Raw genomic sequence first — 14370 nt, 5'->3', positions numbered from 1 at the left:
CCCCTCCTTCCGAGCGAAAAGGAAGCACGAGGGTCGTACAAAAAGCCGGGAGAACCCCTGACGGCCCTCTCGCTCCAGGCGGAGGCTAAGGGGCTCTTTCCGCGACATCGTTGAGGCCCCGCGATCCGAACTCGCGCCCACGGGCCCGGCAAACACGACGAAAACACCTCACTCGAAAGAGAAAAAAGCCCCTGAAGAAGTGAAATCACTCCTCCAGGGCCTCGGGGGCTACACCCGGCGGGTGCGCTCGCGCGCACCCACCGAAACCTCGAATACAAAACACCATCCCGACAGGAACTATCAAGAGCCAATTCTCGTCGGAACCTCAGGGGGAGTGCCTCCACTCCCCCCAAGGCTCGGGGGCTACTGTCGGGTACCGCGAGAAGGGGTACCCTAAGCAAGACCCAAAAAACAACTGCTTAGACTTCGTAAAGATCGAAACCAGCTAAACGCTACCGGCCTCGGCCGATTCTCCGACTCGCCCGAGGCTCCAAGGGCCTCGGCCGATTCTCTGACTCGCCCGAGGCCCATCGCCGCGGGCCTCGGCCGATTCTCCGATTCGCCCGAGGCCCCCTCACTACTGACCCCGAGCGATTCCCCGCCAAAGGCCTCGGCCGGACCACCGACCCTCCGTCTCGCGCAAGGCAGGCTCGGCAGCACTCCGCTGCCTCTTCCTTCTCCCGTCCCTCTGACAAAACGTCGTGTCGCATCAACTCAGCCAACTGCTGCCCCTAACGACAACGGCATGCTCGGCACAGTACAGCAGAATGGCCGATGGGACAGGAGGCAGGACTGGGCAGGGGTTACCCGCCACTGTACTATCCACCGTGCACATGGGTTGACGCCCATGCCTCACTGTGCTGCCAACTCCTGCTCTGAGGACAACGCAGCGTGGGAAGCCACGTCTGGACTACTGTGGCCTCGGAATCAGTACCCAGGACCAATAATTCCCTCCAAGGCCTCGGCAGTTTGCTTCAGGGGCTCGACAGCCTGGGGACCCATGTCCGCCAACGCCCCCCGCGATGGCTTGGCCTCGGCACCTACAGAACCACGGCCCCCTACGACGTCATCACGCGATGACCTGCACGTCCCTTGGACTGGGCAGGGGTTACCCGTCACTGTGCTAACCACCATGCACATGGTTGACACCCATACCTCATTGTGCTGCCAACTCCTGCTCCGAGGACAACGCAGCGTGGGGAGCCACGTCTGGGCTACTGTGGCCTCGGAATCAGTGCCCAGGGCCAATAACTCCCCCAAGGCCTCGGCAGTTTGCCTCACGGGCTCGGCAGCCTGAGGGTCCATGACCGCCGAGCCCCCCACGATGGCTCGGCCTCGGCATCTGCAGAGCCGCTGCTCCCTATGACGTCATTACACGGTGACCAGCACGTCGCCCACCATGTCCTGCATCAAGCTGTACTGGAGCCCCACGACGCACAAGATCGAGTATGACCGACGTGTCACTTTTGCACGACAAGGACGGAGCCACTCCATCGACCATACCACAACAACAGTGGCCGGCTACAGGGCTCGGACACGACACCCCATTTGCAGAAGCGCTATGTAGCAACCTATGTACGTTCCCGGTCCTCCCTTAGAGTATAAAAGGGAGGGACCGGGGCCATTTCTAGGGAGGAGAAAAAGGAACACACCGATAGAACTTCGCACTCCTACGCTGCTTGGGAACAACGCCTTAAGCAGCCCGCACCACCCACGCCGAGACCTGGGGCTAGCTCCCTCTCTCACCTAGCTTGTAACCCCTTACTACGAGCACTCCGGTGCGAGGAATACAAGATCGATCTCTCGGACTGGACGTAGGGCCTCGATTGCCTGAACCAGTATAAACCTTGTGTCTCTTTGCATCACCATCCGGGATTAGGGGCACGCAGCATAAATTCACTCGTTGGTTGAGGGACCCCTGGTTCCAAAGCACCGACAATCTTTATACTCTCCAACAACTTTTCTATATACTCTCCAAGAGATTTTCTATATCTTGTAGGCTGTCTAGAGAGCTATCCTCGCTCTTTATCTTTAACTAGCGAGAAATCTGAAATAGAAGATATCTATATTTAGATATCCAATTATATAGGCTTTCGGAGGGTGTTTTTTCATCAAAATATGTATTCGTTTAAATTTGCTAGGTAAAGCAAATGATATTTCTGTTGTTACCAGATCTGGGATGTCGCCATCGTTCCTGTGTGTGTGCAACAATTAAGAAAGCTGTTGCCGAAGGAGTCAGACTCTGTGAATTCCCTTTTCAGACCGGTGGAAACTGATCCCTATACAGTATACAGTACTAGCACCACATATCAGGACCAGGACTGCTGATTAAAGCTTGATGTAAAACTCTGTTCTTTAATGAACGACGAAGACAGAAATACCAAAGCGACTCCGTAACTGATCGGGCAGACCGAGACCGGTAGTAAAAAAGAAGCATTGAGCGAGACTTTGAATTCCACCATAAAGGATTTCATCAGTGAGTCCACTCTCAGGTCCTCCATGGCTCCATCAGTGACCCCACTCTCACCCGCCACCGCCGGCCACCGGAATTGACCCGCGGAACTGGTCCGCCGGATAATAGAATTGCTAGTCATGGCGACGCCCGAGTGTTTGAGCAATGAGCAGCACCTGCACAAGTACAGCGCAGAAAGATTCCTCGGTCCTATCAACAAATCGTCCAGCTAATGCAACAATACAACGTCAGAAACTGCACAGCATGCATTGTGGTTGCGCGCACCAATGCCGGAAAAAAACTATGCTTGCCAAGGCTACATCCCTCGTCCTCGTCCTCGTTCTGCTGCTCCTGATCCGTGCGGCCTCGGCCGCCGACACCGACAGCGGCCAGTTCGTTCACGAAGGCTTCGCCGCGGCGGGCCTTACGCTGGACGGCCTCGCCGTCGTGACTCCCGACGGCCTCCTGGCGCTCACCAACACCACGGACCAGGCGAAAGCGCACGCCTTCCATCCAGTCCCGCTCCACCTCCGCCGCCCCAGCAGCGAGTCCGCGGCGACGGCGGCTCGGTCCTTGTCGACATGCTTCGTCTTCGCCATCGTGTCCCCCTACGACGAGCTGAGCTCCCACGGCCTCGCCTTCGTGGTCGCCCCGACCAGCAACCTCTCCACGGCGAACGCCGGGCAGTACCTGGGCCTCCTCAACGCGACCAACGGCACCACGGCGGGCGTCCTGGCGGTTGAGCTCGACACCATCACCGACGCCGAGTTCCACGACATCAACAGCAACCATGTCGGGGTCGACGTCAACAGCATGATATCGGAGCAGGCCCGGCCGGCAGGATACTACGACGACGGCGACGGAGGCGCCTTTCGAGAGCTGGCACTGAACAGCCGCAAGCCGATGCAGGTGTGGGTGGACTACGACGGTCGGGCCAGACGGCTGGACGTGACGCTCGCGCCGGTCCGAGTGCCAAAACCCAAGAAGCCTCTACTCTCCATGGCCATCGATCTCTCCACCGTCGTGGCGGATCCGGTGTACGTAGGCTTCTCAGCGGCGACCGGGGTCTTGTCCACGCACCACTACGTGCTCGGGTGGAGCTTCAGCCTGGACGGGCCAGCTCCTCCTCTCGACTTCTCCAAGCTCCCTGTCCTGCCACGGTTGGGGCCCAAGCCCCGGTCCAAGGTCCTGGACGTGACGCTGCCGCCGGCCACCGCACTGCTTGCCGCCGCGGCGCTAGCAGCCGTCTTCGTGATCGTCCGGCGGAGGCGCCGGTACGCCGAGGTGCGGGAAGACTGGGAGGACGAGTTCGGTCCGCACCGGTTCGCGTACAAGGACTTGTTCCATGCCACCAACGGGTTCAACGACAGGAACTTGCTCGGCGTCGGGGGATTCGGGAGAGTGTACAAAGGAACACTCCCGTCATCTAACCTGGAGGTAGCAGTGAAGAAGGTGTCGCATGGGTCAAAGCAAGGAGTGAGGGAGTTCGTCGCCGAGGTGGTGAGCATCGGCCACCTCCGACACCGGAACCTCGTGCAGTTGCTGGGCTACTGCAGGCGCAAGGGCGAGCTTCTCCTGGTGTACGACTACATGGCAAACGGCAGTCTCGACAAGTACCTACACGACCCAAGCAAGCCTGCTCTTTCCTGGCCGCAGAGGTACTGGGTCATCAGATGCGTCGCGTCGAGCCTCGTGTACCTGCACGAGGACTGGGAGCAGGTCGTCATCCACCGAGACGTAAAGGCGAGCAACGTGCTCCTGGACCACGAGATGAACGGGCGGCTGGGCGACTTCGGTCTGGCCCGGCTGTACGATCACGGCGCCACCCCTGAGACGACTCGCGTCGTCGGGACCATGGGGTACCTCGCGCCGGAACTCGTGCGCGACGGCAGGGCGACTCCGTCGACGGACGTGTACGCGTTCGGCGCGTTCCTCCTGGAGGTCGTCTGCGGGCGGAGGCCGATCGAGCGAGACCACCGTAATGGCGATCCTGTCGTGCTGGTAGACTGGGTGGTCGAGTGCCACCGCGGCGGTGGTATGGTTCTCGACGCGGTGGATCCGCGGCTCGCGGTAAGGTACGACGCGGACGAGGTGAGCCTCGTGCTGAATCTGGGCATGATGTGCCTGCACCCTCTGCCGAGTATGAGGCCTAGCATGCGGAAAGTTGTGCAGTACCTGGACTCCGGCCAGCCTGTTCTTCCTGATCTGTCACCGAGCTATGGCACGATGGCGCTGACGCAGATCCAACAAGGGTTTGATTGGTACGTCATGTCACGCGATACGTCGTCGGCTACCACCAGCGTTTGTGCAGCCTCTTGGACTGTTCTCTCGGAGGGGAGATGATCCTGCAGTTGCTGCTGCTTTTCTCCCTGACCCTGTCCCTGCAATGCAATCAACTTGTGATCCCAACTTAAAAATGTCAGCCCGAACAACTTAGACATCTAAGTTTGGAATCTGCTAGATGGTAAAGTCATCCGTTGCCCTGCTCAACTCGGTCTACTAGATGTGTTTTGGTCTTCGTGGGGGTATGGCCCCCAAGACATGGGCCGTACTATCAGAGGTGACCCAGCCTACAAGATCAAGACATGCACGGCGCTGCTCGACGTGCACCGCAAGACATTGTATAGTACCAAATAGAATACTTTACTTGTAACCCTACCCCTCCAGAGTATATAAGGAGAGGCAGGGGTCCTCTACTCGACATTATGTATTCAATACAATACACCAAAGACACAGGACGTAGGGTATTACGTCGACCAGACGGCCTGAACCTATCTAAATCGTTGTCTCTACACCTTGTGTCACCATCCGGTTCCTGATTACGCGCACCCCCACCGGCAAATCTACCATCGCGGGATACCCCTCGGTGGACTGCCGACGATATTCTGTCGACAGTTGGCGCGCCAGGTAGGGGTGTGCGCTTGATCCATGACGAGCCAGATGGACCTCAAATCAACAGTGCGTTCTCGTCATCAATCTCGTGGAGATCCATACCGGTCCACGACGATGATTCATCGCTGCTACACCAGCCCCTGCGACAGCAGATCCGATCTCGGAACCACCTCCGAGGTCGCCTTCACCAACAACTCACCACCCGCCAGTTGTTCGTCGTCAACGCCGACCAGATAGTGCCATATGTCGCCGACCAGACTTTTTGTTTAAAGCTAAGTCACGCTTTAATATTTTTCTAAATATTCTCCAATCTTCGTTAATCGCCATTATGTTTTCTCCGAATTGTTTTCTCCATATTTGCTCTCCAAACGATTTTTCGAACCCTCGAACAGTCACGTTGATGCTCGGACGCCTCCAGAGACGGCCCTGTCTCCGACTCCTCCCTACACGTGCTACGGGCTCCGCGCTCTACGTTATGGGTGGTCGGCAGCGGCTCCTTGGTCACGCATGTTCCTCCTACACGTGCACGGGCTCCGCGCTCGACGTTATGGACTATGGGCTAGCTAGGGCTGAAGACTCAGCTACACACTAACTGGTCCTGCGGTTTATATTAAATATAAATACATCTGCGCTCCAACTGATCGCCAAGCTACATATGCTATTTTTTCTCCGAAGTTCATATATTTTTACATCATGTACTACCCGTTCTACGTGTTTGTATTACAGGATCGTCGTCCAGGTGATCGGATCACCTGGTGCTCGGACTTCTCCACTGATCAACTGGTCAGACCGCTTGGTTCATGGACTCCATCGCCGACCAGTTGATCGGATTGTTTGCCGGTCGCTTCTACTCAATGCTCACTTCGCCGCCGACCAGTTGACCAGACTGTTTGCCGCTCGTGCTTCATCGCCAGCTACGCTGGTTACTCCTCAGCGCTCGGATTCTTCGTGCTCGAGGACTAAGTGGGTACACTTCACCATACGGACGTCGTCAGCTACGTCGGTGCTTGGACCTCGCCGACGACGCCAGGGACTCCTCACACCTCGGTGCTCGGACATCGCTGCCTACGCCGAGGACTCCACGCTCCTCGGTGCTTGGTCATCGTCGGGGACTCCTCGCTCCTCGGTGCTCGGACATCACCAGCGACGTCGGAGACTCCTCGCTCCTTGGTGCTCGGACATTGCCGCCTACGCCGGGGACTCCATGCTCCTCGGTGCTCGGTCATCGCCAGCGACGCCAGGGACTCCTCGCTCCTCGGTGCTCGGACATCACCAATGACGCCGGGGACTCCTTGCTCCTCGGTGCTCGGACATCGCCGCCTACGCCGGGGACTCCACGCTCCTCGGTGCTCGGTCATCGCCAGCGACGCCGGGGACTCCTCGCTCCACGGTGCTCGGACATCACCACCTATGCTAGGGACTCCACGCTCCTCGGTGCTCGATCATCGACAGCGACGCCGGGGACTCCTCGCTCCTCGGTGCTCGGACATCACCAACGGCGCCGGGGACTCCTCGCTCCTCGGTGCTCCCTTGGTGTTCGGATCTTGCTACGTCTCATCGGTGTGCTATCAAGCTGCTCCATGCTGTTTGGATCAGGGTGCTGATTTTGGGCAGCACGTCTAGGGTCTTGATACGCGCATGTCAGATGACGTCGGCAAGCTTTTAGACTTCTTTGACCCTGCTACAAGATTCATTCTTCATCTTCCAGCAGGCTTGAGGACTAAGTGGACACACTTCAACGCACGGATGTCGCCAGCTACGCCGGTGCTCGGACATCACCGCCTACGCCGAGGACTATCGATGTTTTACCACCGATAGCCTGCCACGGGGGTCCCCGGGGCAGTATGTTCGGGCTTCGGCGCATGCTGAACTCGACGGTTAACGCAAGAGATAGTCAAGTTATCCTGGTTCAGGCCCTCGATCACGGATCGAGTAATAGCCCTACGTCCAGTCGGCGTTAGCCTTTGCGTTGGATTGATTGTCTAGTGTTGTATTGTACCATTGTCCTTCTTTGTCCAGGACCCTACCCTCCTTTATATAGTCAGGAGGCTAGAGTCCTAGTCGGTTTATAATGAGAGTTACTAATAGGATTACTAAATAGTACTACTACTAGGATTACAAGGGAAGAATCCTAGTTAGACTAGATCTTCTCTCTCCTTTGTGGGGTATCCTGTGGGTCCCGTATCGACAAGCCCCCGAGCACTTCATGGTTGAGCTCTGAAAGTCTCGTTTTGCTCCTTCAGGTCTTGATGAGTAGTAACAAACATCATTCGAGTACTTTCTAGAGTGAAACCTTGTAGCGCTTCTTGGGACCTTCGAGTGATGAGTGCTTTTTTGAAGAAAAAGTACATCCATCTGGTTGTAGCCCCCCGAGCCTCTTGCTATTTGGAACAAGGAGCTGGAGGATCTTGTCTTGAAGTTGCTCTGTTTGTTCATTGAAGTTTTATCAAAAAGAACTCGAATATGGCTCGTTTCGGGTTCTTTTTGTTGTAATGTCTTGAAGTGGTCTGCGTTGAGGAAGTCTTTCTCACTGAGAGGAAGTCTTTTAGTGACGTGCGCTTTTTTCGAAGAAAAAGTGCACTCACTGAGTGTAGCCCCTGAGCCTCTTGCTATTTGGAACAAAAAGTTAGAGGGTCTTGAATCTTTATGTTGTTTGAAAATTTATGTTCTGAAGTAGTTCCTGAGAGTTGGGTTATGTCATCATCTAAGTAGTTTTGTGGCATCTTTTCGAAGTAGCCCTTTAGCCTTGGATTAAGCCATCATCCGAGTAGTTTCGCAGCATGCAGCCTCCGAGCGTATATCCTTGTTGTTTTGTTCAGGAAGAACTCGGATGCGAGGTCTTAGCGTATTCTTTGATAGTTTGCTGTTGTCAGACGTAGTTGTATGGTGGTGGTTGAGTGTAAATGCCTTTTGTTCACGGGTTGTACTGTGCTGGTATATTCTTCCGAATATGCCCGTCTTCGAGTACTGTTCTCTCTCGCCTGAGTCATCCATTATTGAGTCCTGTCTTTTCACTGTGTCCTTTGTTAGGCTTATTTCGTTGGTACTCCTAGTCCATGTGCGCCGCTCTTTTGATCTATAAATACTATCCCAGAGTGCTTGTTTTTATCCATTGGACATTCTGTTGAAACCTTCATGGTCATGAACATGGTAGTTTGTGAAGTAGAGCAGCCCCCGGGCATATTTTATAGTTCCTTTGCGTCTTGTCGTAGTTGGAGGAAGTCTTGTGATAGGGATTAGAGGTAGGCTAATCCCGCGATAGCATTGTGCCAGGATGTACGTGGCGGTAGTTAGAGGAAGTCTTGTGATGTGGGCTTCGTTCCTTCATCTGACAGTTCTGGGTTGATCCTCGTCGCCTATCTTGAGACTGTCTGGTGCAGATCAACACCATATCCAGCATCACATCAGTCTTGGGTAGACAGATGCCCGCCGGCCTTCTCTGCTCCATGTTGCCTTGCCATGCTGCCGATTTCCACCTTGAATGCACTGTGTCCGTCCTTTGAAGAAAACAGTGTAGCTGATGGCGGTTTGTCCTTCCGAGTAGCAATTTGGGACACGTAGTCGTTCCAGAGCCTAGCCGTGTCTGTGTTCCTCTTTGCTACTTTGCTTTTCATGGTACCGAGTTCGTTGGGTCTTGTAAGATTTGTAATCTTCTATTTTTGAAGCCGCTTGTAATAGAACGAATCTTGTCTTCTGAGTTGTCTTTTACTTTTCTGCTGTGATCCCTATCGTTCATGAGGTTACCGAGTTCTTTCTTAAATAACTGGGTTCCTTTGTTCCTTATGAGGTAGCCCTTTCTTTCTTCTTGGTTTGACGAGTTGTTCTTGTAGCGATCTGATAACCCTGTCGTGGCGCTGGACGGATAAGTCTGAAATCTGCCCGTTGGTTTGTACCGTTGTGTGGATTTGTGTCCTCCGTCATTTTAGCTGCGTCGGTAAATGGACCGTTGCATTCTCACACTGTGTTTTAACGGGCCTTGTGGGCCATTTTTATTACTGAAAAATCTATTTAAAGACCTTTCATCTTCCTTTCCTTTGTTGCCTAGCTCTTGCCTTTAAACCCTAGCTTTCAGAAACCCGCCGCCGTCATCGTTGCTGTCACCCGAGCACCATCGTCTTAGCTTCATCTTCCCTAGTGCCTTTTTGCTTACACCAGTTCATGGGAAAGAAGAAAACTGCAAGCAAGTCCCAGGCGACCTTTGTGGATGAGGAGTCATCCCTTTCTTTGATCGAAAACCAGGAGTTTGTGGTCATGAGGGCTGCTCAAAAGGTTTGGCCGGCTCCAACAACAAGCGAAGATTAGCTGCGCGAGCTCGTCAGCGACGGCTTGATCCAAAACAAAGTCATCGCTGAATGGAGAGTTCCGGGCGAGCATCGGGTTCCAGCTCCGGGTCCTGGTGAGATTGTCCTCTTCGTTTCCTTTGTCCACGCCGGACTTTGCCTTTCTGCTTCTATCTTCTTTCATCAGTTTCTTGGTTATTTTGGGGTTAGTCTGAACCATCTAACCCCCAATGCCGTTCTCCATCTTTCTATTTTCGTTCATCTTTGTGAAGCTTTCCTTGGAATCCCTCCTTCTCTATCTCTTTTTCGCTTTTTCTTTCGTCTAAAACCTCAACTCCGCTGCGAAGAAACCAGCGTTCTTGGCGGTTGTGGGATTCAGTTTCGCCAAGGTCTCAAGATTAAGTTTTTTGACTATGACCTGGTCGATTCTGTAAAAGATTGGCGTGCCGAGTGGTTTTACGCTGCCAATTTGATCCCTTCCCTTGTTGTCCACTCTAGATCTGGTCCTGTGGTGAATGATCGATGGGACAAGAAACTTGAGTCCCCTGCTGAGATTCAAGTGATCCAGCCACTCCTTGATAGGATTAGTATGCTGAAACAGCAGGGTTTGATCAGCTTTGGTATTGTTTCGAGCTTTCTTCGTCGCCGAGTTCAGCCCTTGAAAGAGCGGGAGCACCTTGGCTTCGAGTATTCTGGGGCCGAGGATCCTTCACGCATGGTCCCGGCTCTTGAGCTGACTGATGAGGAGGTACTCAAGCATCTCCAGAAGATGCTGAAAGGAGTGAGCGTCATTCCTCCTGTTGTCTCCGAGTTCTCTGCCAACAATCCGCCCCCAGCTGTGAGTTGTCTGTCTCTTTGTTTGGGTACTTAATGTACTCTTGCTGCACCCATTCTTGCTTAGCTTTTCTTTGTCTTGGTGTTTTATCCTTTTTCGTAGGAGCTTGGGCGGAACTTTGTCGACCCGATCCCTCTTGATGTTCTCCCCGCCGTGGCGGAGACTGGGGATAAACTTGCTGGAACCTCTACAACTAGTAAGTCCCAAACCTCTACAGCCCTTCCTGGGGTTTCTTCCGGATTTGTTGATGTATATGAAGAATATGTTCCTCGTCTAGTCCCTCGCGGCCCTCGTAGTGTCCCAAAGAGGGGGCGAACGGATGGGTCTTCATCTGGCCTGCCTGTCTCCAAGAAGCCTCGCAAACCAAGTACTCTCTCAGGTACTCTAGTTGTTGCTAGCATGCTCTTAGGTGAGCGCATTTAATACTCTTTGTTCCTTTGTTTTCCTGTTTCTTTCTTGAACCGAGTACTTTTTATTCTTTTTTCAGCAAGTGCTCTGGTTTCCTTGGCTGAGGGAGAGGAGGATGATGAAGTACCCCTCATCATGCGGTGGTGAGTTGTTTTTCATATTCCTGTTGCATTGAATTTCTCTTCTTTGCCTTGACTTTTAGTCTTGAACTTTTTGAAGTAATCGAACGTCGGGTATGAGTTCTTCTGAGGCTCCTGCGCCGACTTCTTCTGAAGCGCTGGCGTTGAGTTCTTTGGTAGCCTCGGTACCCAGCTCTACCGCTCCTCTAGCGTAGAGTTCTTCCGCGGCTCCAGCCTCGGCTTCTTCCGTGGCTCCTTTGTCTGCTATCCCGCTCCCGTTGCCAGGTGGCGGGGATGTTTTTGCCGTCGTGGTTCCCCCTGTGAGGCCTTCTTTTGGCTTCGTGAGGAAGAAAGTGGTTGGGTGAGTAGATTCTAGCTTCATCTTTTTTGCTTCTATCTTCCTTCTTCTGGTTCTCATCGGTGCTTCCTTTTATCAATTTTTAGTGTTTCATCTTCTCTCGTTTCTTCATCGACTTCTTCTTAGCCTTCCACTGTGCCATCGGGTTCCGAGCCTCAGGACTCACAACATACCGTTGATGAAGTTGCTGCGGGGGCTTCGGAGCTCCCTGGTGAAGTTCCAAACTTGGCCGCCCCGGAGGTGACTGTAGCCATCGCGTTGGGTCCTTCTGAGGGATTGGCTCCGGCTTCCTTGGAGGTTGCTTTGGTCGTTCCTTCTTCGCCCCATCTAGCCTCTCCTTCCCCTTCTCTTGCTTCTAGCGGTCCCTCTTTTACTGGTGACGTGGTGCAACAGTTCGATGCCACCCATCGGCTATCGGAGCTGACCGCAGCCTAGGGGAGCTTGTCGACCCTTGCGACTTCTTTTGGTGAAAAGCTCCAGGTAAGTTTTAGTGCTACTCCTCCTTTGTATGCTCGTTTTTCTTCTGTCCTTACGCCTTGTTTTTCTTTGTCTCTTTTTGCTCAGTCTTTTTCTCATGATCATTCTGTCTTCTTTTTCTCATCTGAAAATGAGAGAAAGTTGTCTTCTAAGGTGAACGCTCTGAAAGCCGATCTTGACCTCCTCCAGGCTGAGTTGGAGATAGAGCGTCAAATGCACCAAAAGGAGGAGAAGACCCTTCGTGCCCGGGTAGTAGAGATGGAGAAACAGAGGGATGCCACGGTGGAGTCTGCGAAGAATGAATGCAAAGGCGCCGTGGGTTTTGCTTGTTTCTTCTTGTATTTTGACTTCTTTTTTTGCTGACTTGTTTTTCGGTGCCTTTTCTAGTTCTCTGAGTTGAAAAGCAGAAGCTCTCGGAGAGTATCGATGAAATGAAGGCTCTCGTCCGCTCTAGTCATAACAAGGCTGAGGAGGTAATTACTCGTGCTGAGGAAGATCTCGCCCTTGCTAAGCTGATTAGGCGTGGAGCTGACAGAGATCTTGTGCAGGCCCAAAAAACTATTGAAGGCTTGTCTGGGAAGCTGGCGACGGCTACTGAAAATTGGAATGTTTTGTGGAAATCTTTTCATTCAGTAGCTGATGTTCTCTGGACTCCAGCGGATGACGGGCAATCTTGGGCTCAGTTCATTCCTCGGATTCTGACTCGTTTCTAAGAGTTCGCGAAGAAGTGTGCTCAAGTATGTACCAAGAATGTGCTGGCCTAGGTCTGGGTCCTTGCTCTAGAGGCGCCTCTGTCCAAGATAGCAGAGGAAGCTGATAGCCAAGAATACCTTGATGCTGTTGAGAGGATGGAGCCTGAGGTCGAAGGTTTAGCCAGTAGGGTTGTAGACAGTCTTAACATTGATATTTCCCTTCCTGATGACAATGCCTGATCCAATTGATCAGCCTTTTGTAATATTACACTCCTCTTCAAATGAAGATTCTTTATTTTCGTTGATGTACTCTTTGCCTGGGTGTGGTCGGATTTACTTGACTTGCTGGGTACTTTGTCCCGTTTTCGTCTCTGCTCAACTCTGTGTGTTATCCTGACGAAATCCCTCGATTTGTTGAGTACTTTTCTTTTCTTCCTATTTTGTGATCCGTCGAGTGCTTTGTCCGCGCTATGACTTGTTAGATGTAAATCTTTGTGTTCACAATCTTTCGTCTGCGCTGTGTAAAATGACTCGGCATAGAAAGTTGCCTTGACAAACTTTGGCAGACTTGTTAGGTGTAGATCTTTGTGTTGACAACCTTTCGTCTGCGCTATGTAAAACGACTCGGCATAGAATGTTGCCTTGACAAACTTCAGCATCTGAGTGCTTTCTTGAGTGGCGCTTGTGCTTTTCTGAGGAAAAAAGTATTCCTATCTGGATGTAGCCCCCAAGCCTCTTGCTTTTCGGAACGAAGAGCTGGAGGGTCTTTTGAAGCTTAATTTCGGTTGACTAGTTTTAGGTGTTAGCTTTTAGGTACCCTCATCGGCGGGCTTAAGCATCTTTTCAGCTATTTTGCTCTCGGCCGGGATGCTTAGGCATGTTTTTAGCCATTTTGCTTTTTTGTTTTGGGTGTTAGCTTTTAGCTACCCTCATCGGTGGGCTCAAGCGTCTTTTCAGCTATTTTGGTCTCGGCCAGGATGCTCAGGCATGTTTTCAGCCATTTTGCTTTTTGTTTCGGGTGTTAGCTTTTAGCTACCCTCATCGGCGGGCTCAAGCGTCTTTTCAGCTATTTTGCTCTTGGCCGGGATGCTCAGGCAAGTTTTTAGCCATTTTGCTTTTTTGTTTCGGGTGTTAGCTTTTAGCTACCCTCATCGGCGGGCTCAAGCGTCTTTTTAGCTATTTTGCTCTCGGCCGGGATGCTCAGACATGTTTTTAGCTATTTTGCTTTTTGTTTCGGGTGTTAGCTTTTAGCTACCCTCATCGGCGGGCTCAAGCATCTTTTCAGCTATTTTGCTCTTGGCCAGGATGCTCAGGCATGTTTTCAGCCATTTTGCTTTTTGTTTCGGGTGTTAGCTTTTAGCTACCCTTATCGGCGGGCTCAAGCGTCTTTTCAGCTATTTTGCTCTCGGCCGGGATGCTCAGGCATGTTTTCAGCCATTTTGCTTTTTGTTTCATGAAAACAACTCGTTAAAAGTCATGACAAGACATGCTGTGGATGAATATCATCTTTATTGATCATGAATATAAGCTAATACATATGTTGTCGAAGAATATTGTATGTTCGTCGATTGTGAACGTTGGTCCCTTGTGGCTTGCATCTCTGTTTTTTCTTGAGTTGTTTTTACGCGTAGAATCTTCTTAGTTGGCTGATGTGCCATGTATTGCTGACTTCTCTTCCATCCTCGGTTATTAACTTGTATGTGCCTAGTCCGGTGACTTTTGTGACAATGAACGGACCTTCCCATGGACTGAGTAGCTTATGTCATCCGTCGGTCTTTTATATCCTTCTTAGCACTAAGTCTCTGACTTGTAATGATCGAGGATGGGTACTCTTGTTGTAGTGTCGTCTTAAACCTT

The 14370-nt window shown here is 52.3% G+C and overlaps 1 protein-coding gene across 1 annotated transcript; it reads left to right on the top strand.

The window, feature by feature from the left end:
- The first annotated feature begins 2742 nt into the window (after positions 1–2742).
- On the top strand, positions 2743–4795 carry LOC136547077 (L-type lectin-domain containing receptor kinase SIT2-like). The gene has a single exon (XM_066539046.1). It carries the CDS (start codon positions 2756–2758, stop codon positions 4793–4795), a length of 2040 nt encoding a protein of 679 aa, XP_066395143.1. The 5' UTR covers positions 2743–2755.
- Positions 4796–14370: the final 9575 nt, after the last annotated feature.

This window comes from Miscanthus floridulus, chromosome 3, assembly GCF_019320115.1.
Source record: "Miscanthus floridulus cultivar M001 chromosome 3, ASM1932011v1, whole genome shotgun sequence".
Classification (NCBI taxonomy): Eukaryota; Viridiplantae; Streptophyta; class Magnoliopsida; order Poales; family Poaceae; genus Miscanthus; species Miscanthus floridulus.
The sequence above is the reverse complement of the archived record's forward strand: the minus strand, read 5'-3'. Positions and strand labels throughout refer to the sequence as shown.

Bases quoted from the DNA above. Each gene is read 5' to 3' on its own strand.
- LOC136547077 (XM_066539046.1), top strand. From the start codon at position 2,756: ATGCTTGCCAAGGCTACATCCCTCGTCCTCGTCCTCGTTCTGCTGCTC.